We start from the raw sequence: 21,743 nt of genomic DNA on the forward strand, positions 1-21,743 counted from the left end.
TTTAGGGACATTTGCTCCCTAAGTAAGTTTTTGCCCCTCCCCCGCAAAAATTTAGGATCCCCAGGATCATGTCGCCAAGGGGGGCGCTTTAACTCACACAGGGCTGCAGCAAGCTGCAGGAGGTTCAGGGAGCCCCACACAGCCCTCTGCAGGGCTCCCTGAGGTTCAAAACAAGTGATTGCAAAGCACCTCCTGGAAACCGCTCACTTTTTTTGTGCTTGGAGAGCTCTGTGGAGGATTTGCAGGGCTCCCCACACCTCCTGGAGCCTGCTGCAGCCCTGTGTGAGTAAAATCACCTGGCTTGCCCCCCCTTAGTGACACAATCCAGGGGATCATGTCACTGCCTCCCCCCCTTCCCCTTCCCCTTAAAGGGATGGGGGAACTTTTACATGAACTGGTGGGTCATGACCCACCAGTTTGAGAACCACTGCCTTACATATTGCTGATGGTGATTCTGTAAGGTGTTCACTTTATCACAAACCCATCCTCAGCAAGATCAATCTTCAATGTCTGCATGGAGCATGCAGAATTCCTCCTATGTAAGTTTTTCCATATCTTTAATATGCAACCCTCATTTTACTTCAGAGTAGTTCTATGAAAGTAAATGAGGATCTCCTGAATGACAGGTGTGGTTTTGATTGTGGCCTCAAGTCCCACTGGAGATCTTACTTTATTCTTTTGGAAATGAATTTTTCTTCTTCATAAATTGAAAGGCTCATTATCAGAAATATCAAGGGACTTCCATTTTCTACTTTAGTGCAGAATATGTACATCCACAGAGAATGCCACCTCACTGTGGAACAGCATGTAGGTCATGGTGCTGATAAACCAGACTGCTGAGCAAGGAGACAGAGGTAAGGAAGTCTCTTTAAGAGACAAACCAAACCAAAATGAAATTTAAAAAGGGGGGAAAAAAAACTTTGAAAAAGGGTTTGACTATCTGTCAATAACTGCAGTATGTGGTGCAGCTAGTGGGAAGGTGATCTGACCAAGGAATTTAAACCTGTTGAACAGAATGATGCAACCTGGTTATCCAAGGATCAGAAATATCCATGGTAGAATCAGGGTTGCATTTGGAATTAAGGATGAAATGACTTTTCAGTGTGTAGTTGCTCATGTCTGACTCCATACTTCACGTTTTGATGAAAATAACTTTCTATTTTTTAAAATTATTTCATACTCTGACCATGAAAAGGCATAATAAGAATATCAATCTCACAATATTGGACTTAATAGCTCTGCCTCTCTCACACACACACTGCTCCCCATATAACTGCAGTATGTGATGCAATAGACATGTAAGGAGGTGAATGCAGGGAGGAACACCTCCGTTTTGTTCCCACAGCCTGGAATGGCTCCAAAGGGGAGAGGGGCCCCTTGCATGCCCCAGTGAGGCTCCCTGCAAAACATAGGCTGCAATCCTATCCACAATTTCCTGAAAGCAAGTCCCATTGAACTCAACTGGACTTACTTCTGAGTAGACATGCATAGGATTGTGCCCTTAGTCCTTTGCATCCTCTCTGACTATGGCACTGTCCCTAGGACGAGGATGATGATGATGATGATACTGAGCTGATTTCACATCTTCAGATCCTACTCAGTTATTCGTTCAACAATTTGATATCTTAAATGCTGGCTCCTAACTTCTCAACTTTGGTATTTTATGACAATCAGTTATAATTGAACATCAGTGTTTGAAAATACAAAGGAGCAGAATTTAAAAAAAAAAAAAATCATTGACAGATGGTTGATTATTTTCAAAGTACCTGAGAAAGAGATTAGACTCTAAGGGCGCAGTCCTAACCCCTTATGTCAGTGCTTTCCAGCACTGGCATCGCAGTGCCAATGGGGCATGTGCTGCAACCTGCAGTTGGGTGTCACTCATGGAGGCCTCCTCAAAGAAAGGAAATGTTTGTTTCCTTACCTCGGAGCTGCATTGCCCTTATGTCAGTGCTGGAAAGAACCAATATAAGGGGTTAGGATTGTGCCCTAATTCTCTTAAACTAGCTAGGAAAGAGTGGTTAATACGGTCATATTTAAATGAGCAGCAACTGTTACCCTGCACATGCCTGATCTTGTCTAATCTTGGAAGCTAAGCAGGGTCAGGCCTGGTTAGTCCTTGGATGGGAGACCGCCTGGGAATACTGGGTGCTGTAGGCTTATACCATAGTCTTTCGAGACTGAAGGTTGCCAACCATTTAAACTGAAATTCAACTTATGTCCCCTCCCCAATCACTACCCTTTTATCCAAACCATTACAAGATCTTTTTTTGTTCCCTAGATGCAGTCCACAGCAGAAAACGTGTGGCAAAATCAAACAACCATTTCTGAATTCCTCCTTTTGGGATTTGGGGATCTTCCTGAACTGCAGGGTCTCCTCTTCCTGCTGTTTTTAGCCATCTACTTGGTGACCATGGCTGGGAACCTCCTCATGGTTGTGCTGGTTGTGACCTATCGGCATCTTCACACCCCCATGTACTTCTTCCTGGGGAACTTGTCCCTCTTGGAATCCTGCAACAGCTCAACCATTTTGCCAAAGGTGTTATCAAGCCTCTCGTCTGGGGGGAAAAGTGTATCTGTAACGGCTTGTTTCACACAATTTTTTATCTTTTCTTTCCTGGGAGGCACTGAGTGCTACCTCCTAGCTATGATGTCTTACGACAGGTACTTGGCCATATGTAAGCCACTGCATTATGCCATCCTGATGAGTGGCAGGCTGAGCTTTCAGTTAGCAGCTGTCTCCTGGGTCAGTGGAGTTCTGGTTAGCCTAAGCTTGACTGTGAAAGCATCACAGTTATCCTTCTGTGGCCCCAATGAAATTGATGATTATTTTTGCGACATTACTTCTAATATACAATATATCTCCTGCAGTGACACCTATCTATTTGAACTGTCATCTTTCATTTTTACTTATATATTTACCTTACCTCCCTTTATCCTGACTGTGGCATCTTATGTTCTCATCATACTCACAATCCTCAGAATCCCTTCCACGTCTGGGAGGCAAAAGACCTTCTCTACCTGTTTCTCTCATCTCACAGTGGTTGCCATGTATTATGGAACTCTGATGCTGGTCTATATGTTACCACGATCCAGGGACCTAAGGCAGGTGAAAAAAGTCTTTTCGCTCTTCTACACAGTTTTGACACCCATGTTCAACCCCCTCATATACAGTTTAAGAAACATGGAAGTCAAGGATGCCTTGAGAAAGGGTTTCAGAAGACTTATTGTCTTTATGATAAAATAATCCGCCCATGGGCATGTACCTATACACTGTGAAGTTATAGTGGTGGAATCATTGCTCAAGCAAATGGTAGGCTATGTGAAGTGTTTTGGACTAGAGGGCGTAATCCCAAATCCATAACTTGTCCAGTTCTAACAATGAAAACACTATTTGATCTATTGACTCAGCATTATCTGGTCTGTTCCTATAATCAATGAACAAAAACCATTTTTTAAATATACGTACCATTGGACTGTTTCCCCCCTCTTTTTTCCTCCCAATTTGTCCAGTCCACAAATGTAAAATCCAATGCTATTAAATAACCAGTTTTTCTGTTATGGTGTCTCTTTCAGTTTCCAATATCTTGCTCACACAAACTTTGCCGCTACAAATACATGCAGGCATGGCATCCTCAAGTCCGTTAATTCGATTCCTGTCATGTTATTCAATATCAGTTTAGCTATAACAAAATCCAGTCTCTTCCCTCTAATGATTTCAATGACTAGCCCCCAATTCTTCTATTCTTTTGGACAAGACAGGTACTAAAACTGCATCCCCTGCCAAACATTTCCATCTTTTATGCTTATTAGTCCGACTCATTCTGTTAAGACATTTTGCTTCCCAGTACTAGCCCTACATTACTTTGTACAGAGCTTCCTCCCACAAGGTGCATGCAGTTATTTGTTTCATATTCCTATGTATAGGTGTATGCCACTTAATGACACGTATATGTTCTCCAATTCCCATTGTTGTGTGATTAGGACCTTAAGGATACAATCCTAACCACACTTTCCTGAGAGTAAGTCCCACTGAACAAAATAGGACTTACTTCTGAGTAGACCTGGTTAGGATTGTGCCCTAAGTGAACATTTAACCCAGGGGTCTCCAAACGTTTTGGCCAGAGGGCCGCATCAAATATCTGGCGTGGTGTGTAGTGCCAGAAAAAAATTTAAATATAAAATTTAAATAAATAAATTAGAGATGGAACTTAGATGAGTGAATAAATGAATGAATGGGCTCATTCATTCAACCTCTCTGGCCCTCAGAACAACCTCCAGACACAATCAGAGCACAGTTCTGGTCATGTTCAGTTGGGTGGACCAGAGACTTTCAGGGGACAAGCGGTTGGCCATGGGCCGGAAAGAGGCTTGCTGCGGGCCACATCTGGCCCCCGGGCCGGGGTTTGGAGACCCCTGATTTAACCCAATCTACTTCCTTTGTTGTGTCAACAGATGCTCCCTGCCAGACCCTCATTGGCTGCACAGGCTATTGGGGGCTAATTCTTTGCATTAAGAACCTCTTTGTTGTGTAAACAAACACTCTGCTGCAAGCTGTGGAAGGCCTCATTGCCTCATTGAGAGCCTCTTTGTGGTGCTTTGACCATCATTCTATTTGGATATTTTGCTACCCAATAAGCTTTGTTAATAAAAAAGTTCAGTGTAAAATAAATAAAACAACAGCATCAGGACATCTTTCCATAGTTTGATTTGGTTGTCAGTGTGTGCCCTATCACCCCACAGGGAGCCATACTGTACTTCTCAGGGGCCATATGTTAAAAAAAAAAGAAAAAGAAAGAAATATTAGGGGGTCACAGTAAGTTACTGAGAGGGCCACACAAATGTAATTGCCAGGTGTAGACAAGTGAGGGTCTGGATGAGGCAGTGAGCAAACGGAAAGGGTTGAGAAGCCCTGCTTCAGATGGCCTGAGATACTGGTCAAAAGAGTTTGTTTGGGGGAAGGTTGTAGTCCTCCCCTGCAAGTGGAAGAAGTGCTTTCACTGTTCCCTGCTCCTTTCCCTCTTACTTATCCCCTTGAAGAAAGAGGGGAGAAATTCAAGAGGATACTATCACCTCACTGATGAACTGAATTCAACCTTTGCATTCAGAGGTTGAATTCAACCTTTCCAAAACCTCTTCCTTCTCCCAGGTTCATCTGGGAAGTCCAACTTCTTCTGTCTTCCTATGTCCCTTCTTCTCCTACATTCCTCCCGAAATACTTTGCCTGTTCTTCTAAGGAGTTCCTCTTCCCTCCTCCTAACAGCTCTCTTTAGGGCTCCATTGTGTGCACCTGTTAGTGGTGGAATTCCTCTCTTATAGTGTCAGAGTGACAGCCCAGTCCCAGCCATGATGCGTGTCCTGCTGTTGTGAAAGGTCCTGTGATCTACCACCGGAAAGCCGCAACTGAATCAAAGCTGCACTGGTGTATGTGGGTGTGGTGTTTCATAGGTGGGGGGCAGGGTGTGAGTGGGAGTGGGTGGATCTCAGCAGCGAATTCACACATCAGATCCCATATCTATTTTTTTCGTCCATTCCGCTCCCTTTCTCTCCTTGGAGCTATGCCAACTATATAGGCCATCAGGAACCCATGGATAGGTAAGTGAAAAAAATGTTTTCCCTTACTTCAAGCTGGCTTTCTCCCCCCCCCCAGCATGCAACATGTGCCCCCATGGCATGACTGCATGCTTCAGTGTGCCGAAGGATAGGATTAGGTAGTGAGCATATGACTATAGTGAGTTTAAGTTTAAACCCCCTACTTTGGTTCTTGAGCACTTTCAATTAATTTTGGCACACTTTAAGTCTTCCCTCAGTCATGCTTTCAACCACCAAATTGCATACACATGCCATTAGCTTCAACACAGGATTCCTGCTCATGAATGTTCACCCTTCCTGTGCACATGCTGTAGAGGCTAATTTAAAAAAAATTAAGAAAACGTACCAGAACCACATGTCACATACAAGGGACAGTATCACATATCAGACAGAATTTTGTATTTAGATAGCATAGACCTGAGTTCAGGACAGCCTAGCCTGCCTCACAAGGTTGACATGAGAGTATGCTACCCTGTGTTCTTTGAAGGAATGTCAGAATAGAATTGTTTGACGGATAATATCATAGGGCATGGAGGGCATGGTTGGATATGTTGATCATTGTGCCAAAGGTGAGTGTGTGGTTGTCCGATTGCTTCATCACTCAGTCAGCTAACCATTAATTAAAACAAAACCTTACACATTCCTAATGGTGATTCCATAAGGTGAGCATTTTATCACATGCCCATCCTCAGCAAGCCCAATCCCCACTCCAGTGCCTGCATGGAGCATGCAGAATTCCTCCTATGTGTTATTCCATGACTTTAGTATGCAACCCTCGTCATACTTCAGAGTAGTTCTATTAAAGTAAATGAGCATCTCCTGGATGACAGGTGTGGTTTTGATTGTGGCCTCAAGTTCCACTGGAGATCTTACTTTATGAAATGAATTTTTCTTCTTCATAAATTGAAAGGCTCATTATCAGAAATATCATCAAGGGACTTCTGTTTTCTGCCTTAGTGCAGAATATGTACATCCACAGAGAATGCCACCTCACTGTGGAACAGCATGTAGGTCATGGTGCTGATAAACCAGACTGCTGAGCAAGGAGACAGAGGTAAGGAAGTCTCTTTAAGAGACAAACCAAACCAAAATGAAATTTAAAAAGGGGGGAAAAAAAACTTTGAAAAAGGGTTTGACTATCTGTCAATAACTGCAGTATGTGGTGCAGCTAGTGGGAAGGTGATCTGACCAAGGAATTTAAACCTGTTGAACAGAATGATGCAACCTGGTTATCCAAGGATCAGAAATATCCATGGTAGAATCAGGGTTGCATTTGGAATTAAGGATGAAATGACTTTTCAGTGTGTAGTTGCTCATGTCTGACTCCATACTTCACGTTTTGATGAAAATAACTTTCTATTTTTTAAAATTATTTCATACTCTGACCATGAAAAGGCATAATAAGAATATCAATCTCACAATATTGGACTTAATAGCTCTGCCTCTCTCACACACACACTGCTCCCCATATAACTGCAGTATGTGATGCAATAGACATGTAAGGAGGTGAATGCAGGGAGGAACACCTCCGTTTTGTTCCCACAGCCTGGAATGGCTCCAAAGGGGAGAGGGGCCCCTTGCATGCCCCAGTGAGGCTCCCTGCAAAACATAGGCTGCAATCCTATCCACAATTTCCTGAAAGCAAGTCCCATTGAACTCAACTGGACTTACTTCTGAGTAGACATGCATAGGATTGTGCCCTTAGTCCTTTGCATCCTCTCTGACTATGGCACTGTCCCTAGGACGAGGATGATGATGATGATGATACTGAGCTGATTTCACATCTTCAGATCCTACTCAGTTATTCGTTCAACAATTTGATATCTTAAATGCTGGCTCCTAACTTCTCAACTTTGGTATTTTATGACAATCAGTTATAATTGAACATCAGTGTTTGAAAATACAAAGGAGCAGAATTTAAAAAAAAAAAAAATCATTGACAGATGGTTGATTATTTTCAAAGTACCTGAGAAAGAGATTAGACTCTAAGGGCGCAGTCCTAACCCCTTATGTCAGTGCTTTCCAGCACTGGCATCGCAGTGCCAATGGGGCATGTGCTGCAACCTGCAGTTGGGTGTCACTCATGGAGGCCTCCTCAAAGAAAGGAAATGTTTGTTTCCTTACCTCGGAGCTGCATTGCCCTTATGTCAGTGCTGGAAAGAACCAATATAAGGGGTTAGGATTGTGCCCTAATTCTCTTAAACTAGCTAGGAAAGAGTGGTTAATACGGTCATATTTAAATGAGCAGCAACTGTTACCCTGCACATGCCTGATCTTGTCTAATCTTGGAAGCTAAGCAGGGTCAGGCCTGGTTAGTCCTTGGATGGGAGACCGCCTGGGAATACTGGGTGCTGTAGGCTTATACCATAGTCTTTCGAGACTGAAGGTTGCCAACCATTTAAACTGAAATTCAACTTATGTCCCCTCCCCAATCACTACCCTTTTATCCAAACCATTACAAGATCTTTTTTTGTTCCCTAGATGCAGTCCACAGCAGAAAACGTGTGGCAAAATCAAACAACCATTTCTGAATTCCTCCTTTTGGGATTTGGGGATCTTCCTGAACTGCAGGGTCTCCTCTTCCTGCTGTTTTTAGCCATCTACTTGGTGACCATGGCTGGGAACCTCCTCATGGTTGTGCTGGTTGTGACCTATCGGCATCTTCACACCCCCATGTACTTCTTCCTGGGGAACTTGTCCCTCTTGGAATCCTGCAACAGCTCAACCATTTTGCCAAAGGTGTTATCAAGCCTCTCGTCTGGGGGGAAAAGTGTATCTGTAACGGCTTGTTTCACACAATTTTTTATCTTTTCTTTCCTGGGAGGCACTGAGTGCTACCTCCTAGCTATGATGTCTTACGACAGGTACTTGGCCATATGTAAGCCACTGCATTATGCCATCCTGATGAGTGGCAGGCTGAGCTTTCAGTTAGCAGCTGTCTCCTGGGTCAGTGGAGTTCTGGTTAGCCTAAGCTTGACTGTGAAAGCATCACAGTTATCCTTCTGTGGCCCCAATGAAATTGATGATTATTTTTGCGACATTACTTCTAATATACAATATATCTCCTGCAGTGACACCTATCTATTTGAACTGTCATCTTTCATTTTTACTTATATATTTACCTTACCTCCCTTTATCCTGACTGTGGCATCTTATGTTCTCATCATACTCACAATCCTCAGAATCCCTTCCACGTCTGGGAGGCAAAAGACCTTCTCTACCTGTTTCTCTCATCTCACAGTGGTTGCCATGTATTATGGAACTCTGATGCTGGTCTATATGTTACCACGATCCAGGGACCTAAGGCAGGTGAAAAAAGTCTTTTCGCTCTTCTACACAGTTTTGACACCCATGTTCAACCCCCTCATATACAGTTTAAGAAACATGGAAGTCAAGGATGCCTTGAGAAAGGGTTTCAGAAGACTTATTGTCTTTATGATAAAATAATCCGCCCATGGGCATGTACCTATACACTGTGAAGTTATAGTGGTGGAATCATTGCTCAAGCAAATGGTAGGCTATGTGAAGTGTTTTGGACTAGAGGGCGTAATCCCAAATCCATAACTTGTCCAGTTCTAACAATGAAAACACTATTTGATCTATTGACTCAGCATTATCTGGTCTGTTCCTATAATCAATGAACAAAAACCATTTTTTAAATATACGTACCATTGGACTGTTTCCCCCCTCTTTTTTCCTCCCAATTTGTCCAGTCCACAAATGTAAAATCCAATGCTATTAAATAACCAGTTTTTCTGTTATGGTGTCTCTTTCAGTTTCCAATATCTTGCTCACACAAACTTTGCCGCTACAAATACATGCAGGCATGGCATCCTCAAGTCCGTTAATTCGATTCCTGTCATGTTATTCAATATCAGTTTAGCTATAACAAAATCCAGTCTCTTCCCTCTAATGATTTCAATGACTAGCCCCCAATTCTTCTATTCTTTTGGACAAGACAGGTACTAAAACTGCATCCCCTGCCAAACATTTCCATCTTTTATGCTTATTAGTCCGACTCATTCTGTTAAGACATTTTGCTTCCCAGTACTAGCCCTACATTACTTTGTACAGAGCTTCCTCCCACAAGGTGCATGCAGTTATTTGTTTCATATTCCTATGTATAGGTGTATGCCACTTAATGACACGTATATGTTCTCCAATTCCCATTGTTGTGTGATTAGGACCTTAAGGATACAATCCTAACCACACTTTCCTGAGAGTAAGTCCCACTGAACAAAATAGGACTTACTTCTGAGTAGACCTGGTTAGGATTGTGCCCTAAGTGAACATTTAACCCAGGGGTCTCCAAACGTTTTGGCCAGAGGGCCGCATCAAATATCTGGCGTGGTGTGTAGTGCCAGAAAAAAATTTAAATATAAAATTTAAATAAATAAATTAGAGATGGAACTTAGATGAGTGAATAAATGAATGAATGGGCTCATTCATTCAACCTCTCTGGCCCTCAGAACAACCTCCAGACACAATCAGAGCACAGTTCTGGTCATGTTCAGTTGGGTGGACCAGAGACTTTCAGGGGACAAGCGGTTGGCCATGGGCCGGAAAGAGGCTTGCTGCGGGCCACATCTGGCCCCCGGGCCGGGGTTTGGAGACCCCTGATTTAACCCAATCTACTTCCTTTGTTGTGTCAACAGATGCTCCCTGCCAGACCCTCATTGGCTGCACAGGCTATTGGGGGCTAATTCTTTGCATTAAGAACCTCTTTGTTGTGTAAACAAACACTCTGCTGCAAGCTGTGGAAGGCCTCATTGCCTCATTGAGAGCCTCTTTGTGGTGCTTTGACCATCATTCTATTTGGATATTTTGCTACCCAATAAGCTTTGTTAATAAAAAAGTTCAGTGTAAAATAAATAAAACAACAGCATCAGGACATCTTTCCATAGTTTGATTTGGTTGTCAGTGTGTGCCCTATCACCCCACAGGGAGCCATACTGTACTTCTCAGGGGCCATATGTTAAAAAAAAAAGAAAAAGAAAGAAATATTAGGGGGTCACAGTAAGTTACTGAGAGGGCCACACAAATGTAATTGCCAGGTGTAGACAAGTGAGGGTCTGGATGAGGCAGTGAGCAAACGGAAAGGGTTGAGAAGCCCTGCTTCAGATGGCCTGAGATACTGGTCAAAAGAGTTTGTTTGGGGGAAGGTTGTAGTCCTCCCCTGCAAGTGGAAGAAGTGCTTTCACTGTTCCCTGCTCCTTTCCCTCTTACTTATCCCCTTGAAGAAAGAGGGGAGAAATTCAAGAGGATACTATCACCTCACTGATGAACTGAATTCAACCTTTGCATTCAGAGGTTGAATTCAACCTTTCCAAAACCTCTTCCTTCTCCCAGGTTCATCTGGGAAGTCCAACTTCTTCTGTCTTCCTATGTCCCTTCTTCTCCTACATTCCTCCCGAAATACTTTGCCTGTTCTTCTAAGGAGTTCCTCTTCCCTCCTCCTAACAGCTCTCTTTAGGGCTCCATTGTGTGCACCTGTTAGTGGTGGAATTCCTCTCTTATAGTGTCAGAGTGACAGCCCAGTCCCAGCCATGATGCGTGTCCTGCTGTTGTGAAAGGTCCTGTGATCTACCACCGGAAAGCCGCAACTGAATCAAAGCTGCACTGGTGTATGTGGGTGTGGTGTTTCATAGGTGGGGGGCAGGGTGTGAGTGGGAGTGGGTGGATCTCAGCAGCGAATTCACACATCAGATCCCATATCTATTTTTTTCGTCCATTCCGCTCCCTTTCTCTCCTTGGAGCTATGCCAACTATATAGGCCATCAGGAACCCATGGATAGGTAAGTGAAAAAAATGTTTTCCCTTACTTCAAGCTGGCTTTCTCCCCCCCCCCCCAGCATGCAACATGTGCCCCCATGGCATGACTGCATGCTTCAGTGTGCCGAAGGATAGGATTAGGTAGTGAGCATATGACTATAGTGAGTTTAAGTTTAAACCCCCTACTTTGGTTCTTGAGCACTTTCAATTAATTTTGGCACACTTTAAGTCTTCCCTCAGTCATGCTTTCAACCACCAAATTGCATACACATGCCATTAGCTTCAACACAGGATTCCTGCTCATGAATGTTCACCCTTCCTGTGCACATGCTGTAGAGGCTAATTTAAAAAAAATTAAGAAAACGTACCAGAACCACATGTCACATACAAGGGACAGTATCACATATCAGACAGAATTTTGTATTTAGATAGCATAGACCTGAGTTCAGGACAGCCTAGCCTGCCTCACAAGGTTGACATGAGAGTATGCTACCCTGTGTTCTTTGAAGGAATGTCAGAATAGAATTGTTTGACGGATAATATCATAGGGCATGGAGGGCATGGTTGGATATGTTGATCATTGTGCCAAAGGTGAGTGTGTGGTTGTCCGATTGCTTCATCACTCAGTCAGCTAACCATTAATTAAAACAAAACCTTACACATTCCTAATGGTGATTCCATAAGGTGAGCATTTTATCACATGCCCATCCTCAGCAAGCCCAATCCCCACTCCAGTGCCTGCATGGAGCATGCAGAATTCCTCCTATGTGTTATTCCATGACTTTAGTATGCAACCCTCGTCATACTTCAGAGTAGTTCTATTAAAGTAAATGAGCATCTCCTGGATGACAGGTGTGGTTTTGATTGTGGCCTCAAGTTCCACTGGAGATCTTACTTTATGAAATGAATTTTTCTTCTTCATAAATTGAAAGGCTCATTATCAGAAATATCATCAAGGGACTTCTGTTTTCTGCCTTAGTGCAGAATATGTACATCCACAGAGAATGCCACCTCACTGTGGAACAGCATGTAGGTCATGGTGCTGATAAACCAGACTGCTGAGCAAGGAGACAGAGGTAAGGAAGTCTCTTTAAGAGACAAATCAAACCAAAATGAAATTTAAAAAGAAAAAAAAAAATTTGGAAAGGGTTTGACTATCTGTCAATAACTGCAGTATGTGGTGCATCTAGTGTGAAGGTGATCTGACCAAGGAATTTAAACCTGTTGAACAGAATGATTATCCAAGGATCAGAAATATCCATGGTAGAATCAGGGTTGCATTTGGAATTAAGGATGAAATGACTTTTCAGTGTGTAGTTGCTGATGTCTGACTCCATACTTGTCATTTTGATGAAAATAACTTTCTATTTTTGTATTTATTCTTTCATACTCTGACCATGAAAGGGCATGATAAGAAAATCAATATCATAATATTGGACTTATTATCTCTCTCTCTCTCTTACACACACGGCTTCTGAAAGCTGTATATAACTGCAGTATTTGATGCAATAGACTTGTAAGGAGGTGAAAGCAGGGAGGCAAGGAAGTGAACACCTCCGTTTTGCTCCTACTGCCTGGAATGGCTCCAGAGGGGAGAGGGACCCCTTGCATGCCATGGTGAGGCTCCCTGCAAAACTTAGTTCTTTCCACCCTCAGTGACTAAACCACTGCACCAGCCCCCCCCCCCCCAATAAAAATAAAGTACTGAGCTGAATATTTCACATCTTCAAATCCTACACAGTTATTTGTTCAACACTCTACATTTGGTATTTCAAATGCTGGCTCCTAACTTCTCATCTTTGGTATTTTATGACAATCAATTTTAAGCAAACATCAGTGTTTGAAAATACAAAGGAGCACAATCATTGACAGATGGTTGATTATTTTTCAAAGTACCTGAGAAAGATGTTAAACTCTAATTCCCTTACACTAGCTAGAAACAAGTGGTTAAATGGTCATACTTTTAATGGTCATACATATGGCCAATGGTCACTCCCCTCACTGCCCTTTTATCCAAACCATTACAAGATCTGTTTTTGTTTCCTAGATGCAGTCCACAGCAGAAAAAGTGTGGCAAAATCAAACCACCATTTCTGAATTCATCCTCTTAGGATTTGGGGATCTTCCTGAACTGCAGGGTCTCCTCTTCCTGCTGTTTTTAGCCATCTACTTGGTGACCATGGCTGGGAACCTCCTTATGGTCGTGCTGGTTGTGACCTGTCGGCATCTTCACACCCCCATGTACTTCTTCCTGGGGAACTTGTCCCTCTTGGAATCCTGCAACAGCTCAACCATTTTGCCAAAGGTGTTGACAAGCCTCTCGTCTGGGGGGAAAAGTGTATCTGTAACGGCTTGTTTCACACAATTTTTTATCTTTTCTTTCCTGGGAGGCACTGAGTGCTACCTTCTAGCTATGATGTCTTATGACAGGTACTTGGCCATACGTAAGCCACTGCATTATGCCATCCTGATGAGTGGCAGGCTGAGCTTTCAGTTAGCAGCTGTCTCCTGGGTCAGTGGAGTTCTGGTTAGCCTAAGCTTGACTGTGAAAGCGTCACAGTTATCCTTCTGTGGCCCCAATGAAATTGATGATTATTTTTGTGATGTTAGTTCTAATATACGATATCTCTCCTGCAGTGACACCTATCTATTTGAACTGTCATCTTTCATTTTTACTTGTGTATTCACCTTACCTCCCTTTATCCTGACTGTGGCATCTTATGTTCTCATCATACTCACAATCCTCAGAATCCCTTCCACATCTGGGAGGCGAAAAGCCTTCTCTACCTGTTCCTCTCATCTCACAGTGGTTGCCATGTATTACGGAACTCTGATGCTGGTCTATATGTTACCACGATCCAGGGACCTAAGTCAAGTGAAAAAAGTCTTTTCGCTCTTCTACACAGTCTTGACACCCATGTTCAACCCCCTCATATACAGTTTAAGAAACATGGAAGTCAAGGGTGCCTTGAGAAAGGGTTTCAGAAAAATTATTGTCTTTATGATAAAATAATCTGCCCATGGGCATGTACCTATACACTGTGAAGTTATAGTGGTGGAATCATTGCTCAAGCAAATGGTAGGCTATGTGAACCATTTTGGACTAACGGGTGTAATCCCAAATCCATAACATGTCCAGTTCTAACAATGAAAACACTGCTTGATCTAGTGGCTCAGCATTATCCTTTCTGTTCCTATAATTAATGCACAAAATTTTTTTTTTAAAATATACCTACCATTGGATTGTTTCCCCCCTTTTTTTTTCCTCCCAGTTTGTCCAGTCCACATATGTAACATCCAATGCTATCAAATAACCACTTTTTCTGTTGTGCTGTCTCTTTCAGTTTCCAGTATTTTGCGCACTCAAACCTGCTACTACAAATACATTCGGACATGGCACCCTCAAGTCCGTTAATTCTATTCTAGTCATGTTATTCAATATCAGTTTAGCTTATAACAAAATCCAGTTTCTTCCCTCTAATGGTTTCAATGACTAGCCCCCAATTCTTCTATGGTTTTGGACAACATGACAAGTGCTAAAACTGCATCCCCTGCCAAACATTTCCATCTTTTATGCCTATTCTTTCATCCAACTCATTCTGTTAAAGACATTTTGGTTTCCAGTGCGAGCCCTACATTACTTTGTACAGAGCTTTCTCCCATCAGGTACATTTGTTTCATATTCTGATGTACTTGCATTCAAATCCTATCTGGTATCTCCATTCCACATGTGTATGCAAAGGTGACAGGTATGTACTTCTGATACTGTGTACATACAACAAAAAATCCCTCCTATGGAGGATGTTTTGGATGTTTGGAGGATGTCTGAATACATGTTTTGTTGTTGTTGACTAGACTGTCAACAGAAAATGCAACCTGCATATCTGCAACCTGACAGTTATATGTTTCTGATGCAGCAGTGAACTCAATTCCTATTGCAACAAAAGAGGAGAGGATATATCTTTATTGCATTACAGTACTATAGTACTGCAAAATGAGCATGGCAAGTTTACAATGAAATGTGTAGTGTATGGTGACTCTACATTTTCTTATACCTATATGTCAAATGTACCACACAGAAATAACAAAGTGAAGTGTTGCAGCCCTAGCCTAGATTTTCTTCTACATTTGTTACAGACTTGCCATGACTTGCAGATCAACAAATGTAATAGAACCCCCCCCCCCCCCACACACACACACCAGGTTCTCACATAGATTGTGACCTACAAGGCTCCATGTGTGGCTCCATCCCTGCTTTACATGCTCATAACCAGTCTCTAGGTCAGTGATTTTCAATCTTTTTCATCTCATGGCACACTGACAAGGCACTAAAATTGACAAGGCACACCATCAAGTTTTTGATAAATGACAAGGCACACCATGCTGCCAGTGGGGGGGGGGGCTCACATCCCCCATTAGCCCTATTAATAAATGACCTTCCCCCACATTCCTGTGGCACACCTGTGGACCACTCGTGGCACACCAATGGCACAGTGGTTGAAAATGGCTGCTCTAGATGAACAGCAAACTGAAACACTGGGCAGCCCTAAAGAGAGTTGCAAACCATTTACAGGATTTGCTCTGGAGTCTCCAACAATCAGCATCAATCTATGAGTGACTGCTGAAAAAATCCTGGAGATTTTTAGAGGGTCTCCCCGGTTTCAGGAATAGCTTCAATCAAATTTTTCAACACTTGAAGTTATCCTTGTGATGTACTGTGCTAAGAGCCAGACCAGAGGCCTGACAGTGTGAGGTTTTGCTGCAGGGGCCATAGATTGTGTGGTTGGGCCTGCTCTTCTCAAGTTCTTAGAAGTGAGAGGCTGGAAAGGACTGGAATTTAGGTTATACTGTTCCATCAATTCATGCTACACCTGATGTGAGGATTTTGCCTGGTGATAATTGTCCAATAAACACACCTGGAAGAAAGATTAAGAACTCTTTGTTCCTCCTCTTATGGGAGTAGCAATGGCTAAAGGCCCTCTCTTGCACAACTGGCTCCCCAAAGAAGAGCCTCACAGTCCCTTTATACATTCCTTAAGTTTAGGATACTCCAGATGTTTTTACCATATAAGGCAGAGGTTTTCAGACTGGGGCATGGCAACGCCCCAGCCTGAGGGCCCTGGCCTCTTTCCCCTTAAGGGGTGGGGGCAGCCAGGAGGCAATGAGGAGGCAGTGGCGCAATCCCCAGGATCGTGCTGCTCAGGGTGGCTGCAGGGACTGGGATGCACTCACCAGTCCCTGCAGCACCCTTTCCAGGGTGTGGGGAGCCCTGCACAAGCCTCTGCAGGGCTCCCCAGGACAGCAGAAGTAAAAGTGGAGGGCTACAGGGACTGGTGAGTTCATACCAGTTCCTGCAGCTCCCGTGAGTGGCATGATCCTGGGGATCACGTCACTGCCTTTCCCCCACCCCCGCTGCCTCCCCTTCCCTGCAAGGACTTACTTTGGGTTTCAAACTCCAAGAGAGTCTGTAGGATTGGGCTGTAATTCATGTATATTTTGAGCAAAAACAGTATTGCTTATAATTGGGCAGGAGGGCAGGAGGTCTGGCTCAAGTGGCAGAGTGGTTGCCTTGTTTGCCTAAAGATCTGGTGACGCCACAGCTGGAAGTATCTGAGAGCTGTCAACATGCTGATAATGCTGATGAGTGGATCCTCAGTGAGAGAGAGAGGAGTTGCTGTCAGCAGAGCATGGGAGGTGAAGCAGCCAGAGGGAGGCCAGACTGAGAAGGAATCCAGCTGTAATGAAGACATTCTATGAAAGATTACAACGTATTGCAAAAATCCCTACAGGGGTTTAGGAAAGCCTGGCTGTGTAAACTGCCTTGAATTAAAGTCTGAGGAGAAATCTGATGACCAAGAAAGGCAGTATATAAATACCGATGAGGATGATGATGATGATGATGATGATTAATTGTCAATACTTTCTGTCTACAAAGCTGGCATATGTTAAGGCTGCTCTTACAAGTTATAAGAAATTTATACACATTTATAAGAAACTATAGAATACTGAGTATAAAAATATGTCCCTTTTATCCGAAAATGGTACCCAAGGTCAATAGATACGTGCTTATGATACTAAAATCAACAAAAAGATCTACCATGTCAGAGAATTGTGACAGGAGTACATTTTCCTTGAACTGAATTTCAGTCCAATCCTACACACGTTGCTTGCTGCTAAAGCACCTTCTGTTCTGGTGCTGACCCCCCATAAAGCCGTCAGCGCTAGTTGTAAAAGGAGCTCCAACCGGGTGCCACTTACTGCATTGCTGGGAGTGCCAGCAGCAAGGCCTACACATTTTCACCCATGCCACTGGAAAAGAGGGAAGGGGAAGGGGGAGCAGGAGCAGGGAGGGGCAAAATAGGGCAGGGGAGCAATTGGTGTGGGGGATGGACAGATTGGGCCTAGGCCTGCCAAAACTGTATCCCCATTCCTGGGTCCAGTCCCGCAGTGTGGATCACAAAGATTTGTGCCAGCTAAATAACTGCAGGTCCAAGTAGACTCTTTCCCCCCCGCACTATAGAGGCATACCCCCGGGTAAGGGAATGATTGTTCCCTTACCTGCAGGAGACCTCTGCCACTTTCCCCCATAGGATGCAGCAGTCTCCATTTTGGTGCTGCTGCATCAGTGGAGGGGGGGCAATTGATAGGATTCCATTTGCCTGAAGATAACATCCGACGGTCACCAGTTCGAGGCCACTGGCACCGTGTGACCTTGAAGCAGCTGACAAGCTGAGCCGAGCTATTCCATCTGCTCTGAGCGTGGGAGGATGGAGGCCAGAATGTGCGACCAGATCAAGAAAGAAACATCTGAATGTTGTGGTTTCTTGAAAGACAGAAACCTTCTTTCAAATTGTAAAAATCCCTACGGGGATTTAAATTGCCTGCCTATGTAAACCGCCTTGAGTAAAGTCTAAGGAGAAATCTGAGGACCAAGAAAGGCAGTATAGAAATACCTGTATTTATTATTATTATTATTATTATTATTATTATTATTATTATTATTATTATTATTATTATTGCGGGCAGGCGGCACACGAAAAAGGCGTATCACACGAAAAAGGAAGGAAGATCTCGCATTGATACCAGCAAGACCCGGGATCAGAGAAAAGTGGAGGAATTTGCACAAGCGCTTGAGGAATCTCTTCCAGGCCCGGCCGACGCAAACGCATCCAACAGATGGGAGCATTTCAAGAATACTGTTTACAACACCGCCTTGTCCATATTCGGCAAGAAGACCAACAAGGCGGCAGACTGGTTTAAAGCCCACTCTGAGGAGTTGACACCAGTCATTGAGGAAAAGAGGAGAGCTCAAGCAGCATACAAGGCCTGTCCCAGTGAGCGCAACCTGCAGGTCCTCCGAACTGCTCGCAGCAAAGTCCAACAGACTGCCAGGAGATGTGCTAACGACTACTGGCTCCAGCTCTGTTCCGAGATACAGATAGCAGCTGACACAGGCAACATCAAGGGGATGTATGATGGTATCAAGCAGGCCCTAGGTCCAACACAGAAGAAAATTGCCCCTCTGAAGTCTGCCACAGGCGAGGTCATCCAGGATCGGGCGCAGCAGATGGAACGCTGGGTGCAGCACTACTCTGAGCTATATTCCAGAGAAAATGTAGTCACCGAAGAAGCACTGAACAACATTGAGTGCCTGCCTGTGCTGGAAGAGCTTGACAGTGAACCAACCCTAGAAGAACTTCACGTGGCCCTGGACTCCCTTGCCTTTGGCAAGGCACCTGGAAAAGACAGCATCCCTGCTGAAGTCCTAAAATGCTGCAAAGAGATCATTGTCACTGAGCTGCATGAAATCCTCTGTCTCTGCTGGAGAGAAGGTGGAGTACCTCAAGACATGAGGGATGCAAACATCATCACGCTGTACAAGAACAAAGGTGACAGGGGTGACTGCAACAACTACCGCGGCATCTCTCTCCTTAGCGTTGTAGGAAAGCTGTTTGCCCGAGTTGTACTAAAGAGGCTCCAGGTACTTGCAGAGAGCGTCTATCCAGAATCGCAGTGTGAATTCCGAGCCAACAGGTCCACCACTGATATGGTATTCTCCCTTAGACAACTGCAGGAGAAATGCAGGGAACAACGACAGCCACTCTTTATAGCCTTCATAGATCTCACAAAGGCTTTCGACCTGGTCAGCAGAGACGGCCTCTTCAAGATTCTCCCCAAGATTGGATGTCCACCCAGGCTCCTCAGCATCATCAGATCTTTCCACAAGGACATGAAGGGCACTGTTGTCTTCGATGGCTCCACATCAGACCCTTTTGACATCCGAAGCGGAGTGAAGCAGGGCTGTGTTCTTGCACCAACCTTGTTTGGGATTTTCTTCGCTGTCCTGCTGAAGCAGGCCTTTGGAACTGCAACAAAAGGCATCTATCTCCGGACCAGATCAGACGGAAAGCTCTTCAACCTCTCCAGGTTGAGAGCAAAGTCCAAAGTCCAGCTGAAATGTCTGCGTGACTTCCTCTTTGCCGACGATGCAGCTGTCACTACCCACTCTGCCAAAGATCTCCAGCAGCTCATGGATCGTTTTAGCAAGGCCTGCCAAGATTTTGGACTGACAATCAGCCTGAAGAAAACACAGGTCATGGTTCAGGATGTGGACTCACCTCCCTGCATTACAATCTCTGAGCATGAACTGGAGGTTGTCCATGACTTTGTGTACCTTGGCTCAACGATCTCCGACACTCATTCTCTCGATACCGAGCTAAACAAGCGCATCGGTAAAGCAGCTACCACGTTTTCCAGACTCACAAAGAGAGTCTGGTCCAACAAGAAGCTGACGGAACATACCAAGATCCAGGTCTACAGAGCTTGCGTCCTGAGTACACTTCTGTACTGCAGCGAGTCATGGACTCTTCGCTCACAACAGGAGAGGAAACTGAGCGCTTTCCAAATGCGCTGCCTCCGACGCATCCTCGGCATCACCTGGCAGGACAAAGTTCCAAACAACACAGTCCTGGAACGTGCTGGAATCCCTAGCATGTATTCACTGCTGAAACAGAGACACCTGTGTTGGCTTGGTCATGTCGTGAGAATGGATGATAGCCGGATCCCAAAGGATCTCCTCTATGGAGAACTCGTGCAAGGAAAGCACCCTACAGGTAGACCACAGCTGCGATACAAGGACATCTGCAAGAGGGATCTGAAGGCCTTAGGGATGGACCTCAACAAGTGGGAAACCCTGGCCTCTGAGCGGCCCGCTTGGAGGCAGGCTGTGCAGCATGGCCTTTCCCAGTTTGAAGAGACACTTTGCCAACAGTCTGAGGCAAAGAGGCAAAGAAGGAAGGCCCATAGCCAGGGAGACAGGCCAGGGACAGACTGCACTTGCTCCCAGTGTGGAAGGGATTGTCACTCCCGGATTGGCCTTTTCAGCCACACTAGACGCTGTGTCAGAACCACCTTTCAGAGCGCGATACCATAGTCTTTCGAGACTGAAGGTTGCCAATACAAAATACAATATTATTATTATTATTATTACTACTACTACTACTACTACTACTACTACTACTACTACTACTACATCACCTGTACACAAACTTGATGGGTTTATTTTTCTGATACAATGCTGGTAGCCTCATTGCCACCTCCATTACAGCAGCCAATTTGACCCTCTTTTTCTTTTCCAGAAGAGGAAATACGTGAGGAAACACTCTACCCCACTGCTCTCCTCCAATTTCTCTCCACTGAGGAGCCACTGAATAAGCTGGGGTGGGAACTTGAAGAGCGTGTAGATAGCAGAGGAGGGAGAAAGCATATGACCCTGCAGTGGGAGGAAGGTGAGCAGAGAAGCGGTGGGAGGAAGGCAGGTGGTGTGGCACACATGACAACGGGACAACACAGCAGTCATTCTACCTCCTGCATTTGTCACCTCATCTCTCCTCTGTCTATGGTGTGAAGTAATCATCCAGTCCAAAGGAGGATTCTACTGATAATGGTAAAACAATAATATGTAAAAATTCAGTTTCACGCTAAAGCCTCATGAAGTATTTAATGTCCTCCTAAACTCAGAGAGGGACGTCATGAAGTAAGTCTTTAGGAGCAAAGTATTCCATCATTTTAGAGCAATTATTGACAATGTTCTACTCTGTCTACACCCCAAGAGATTTCATCTCATATGTTGAAGGGCTATGTGATCGACTTTTGGTCTAGTATAGATCAACTTGCCAACATTTGTTTGTATCCCCTCAGAAAAATCTTTGTTTTCAAAGTGCCCTTCCTTTTGTCACATATTCCCTCACCTATTAGTATTGTTAGACGTGTCATGAGACAGTTTCAACCTGGTGGTGTAGAATATAAATTACAGTTCTGAAGAGACCGTTGCCATATTATGAACTGACACAAAACTTGGAGGTGAGTATACTCTTTGG

At 44.2% G+C, this 21,743-nt stretch overlaps 3 protein-coding genes across 3 annotated transcripts; all 3 read left to right on the forward strand.

The window, feature by feature from the left end:
* The first annotated feature begins 2,281 nt into the window (after positions 1–2,281).
* LOC136652402 (olfactory receptor 11L1-like) lies at positions 2,282–3,247 on the forward strand. Its single transcript, XM_066629338.1, has one exon. It carries the CDS (start codon positions 2,282–2,284, stop codon positions 3,245–3,247), a length of 966 nt encoding a protein of 321 aa, XP_066485435.1.
* A 4,826-nt stretch (positions 3,248–8,073) lies between these two features.
* On the forward strand, positions 8,074–9,039 carry LOC136652403 (olfactory receptor 11L1-like). The gene has a single exon (XM_066629339.1). The coding sequence runs from the start codon at positions 8,074–8,076 to the stop codon at positions 9,037–9,039; it is 966 nt and encodes a 321-aa protein (XP_066485436.1).
* A 4,372-nt stretch (positions 9,040–13,411) lies between these two features.
* Positions 13,412–14,377, forward strand: LOC136652404 (olfactory receptor 10A7-like). Its single transcript, XM_066629340.1, has one exon. The coding sequence runs from the start codon at positions 13,412–13,414 to the stop codon at positions 14,375–14,377; it is 966 nt and encodes a 321-aa protein (XP_066485437.1).
* The last annotated feature ends 7,366 nt before the right edge of the window (positions 14,378–21,743 follow it).

The sequence above is a fragment of the Tiliqua scincoides genome, chromosome 5 (assembly GCF_035046505.1).
Source record: "Tiliqua scincoides isolate rTilSci1 chromosome 5, rTilSci1.hap2, whole genome shotgun sequence".
In the NCBI taxonomy this organism is placed as follows: domain Eukaryota; kingdom Metazoa; phylum Chordata; class Lepidosauria; order Squamata; family Scincidae; genus Tiliqua; species Tiliqua scincoides.

What these genes read in the sequence shown, in the direction of transcription:
- LOC136652403 (XM_066629339.1), top strand. Translation starts at nt 8,074, where the DNA reads ATGCAGTCCACAGCAGAAAACGTGTGGCAAAATCAAACAACCATTTCT.
- LOC136652402 (XM_066629338.1), top strand. Translation starts at nt 2,282, where the DNA reads ATGCAGTCCACAGCAGAAAACGTGTGGCAAAATCAAACAACCATTTCT.
- LOC136652404 (XM_066629340.1), top strand. Translation starts at nt 13,412, where the DNA reads ATGCAGTCCACAGCAGAAAAAGTGTGGCAAAATCAAACCACCATTTCT.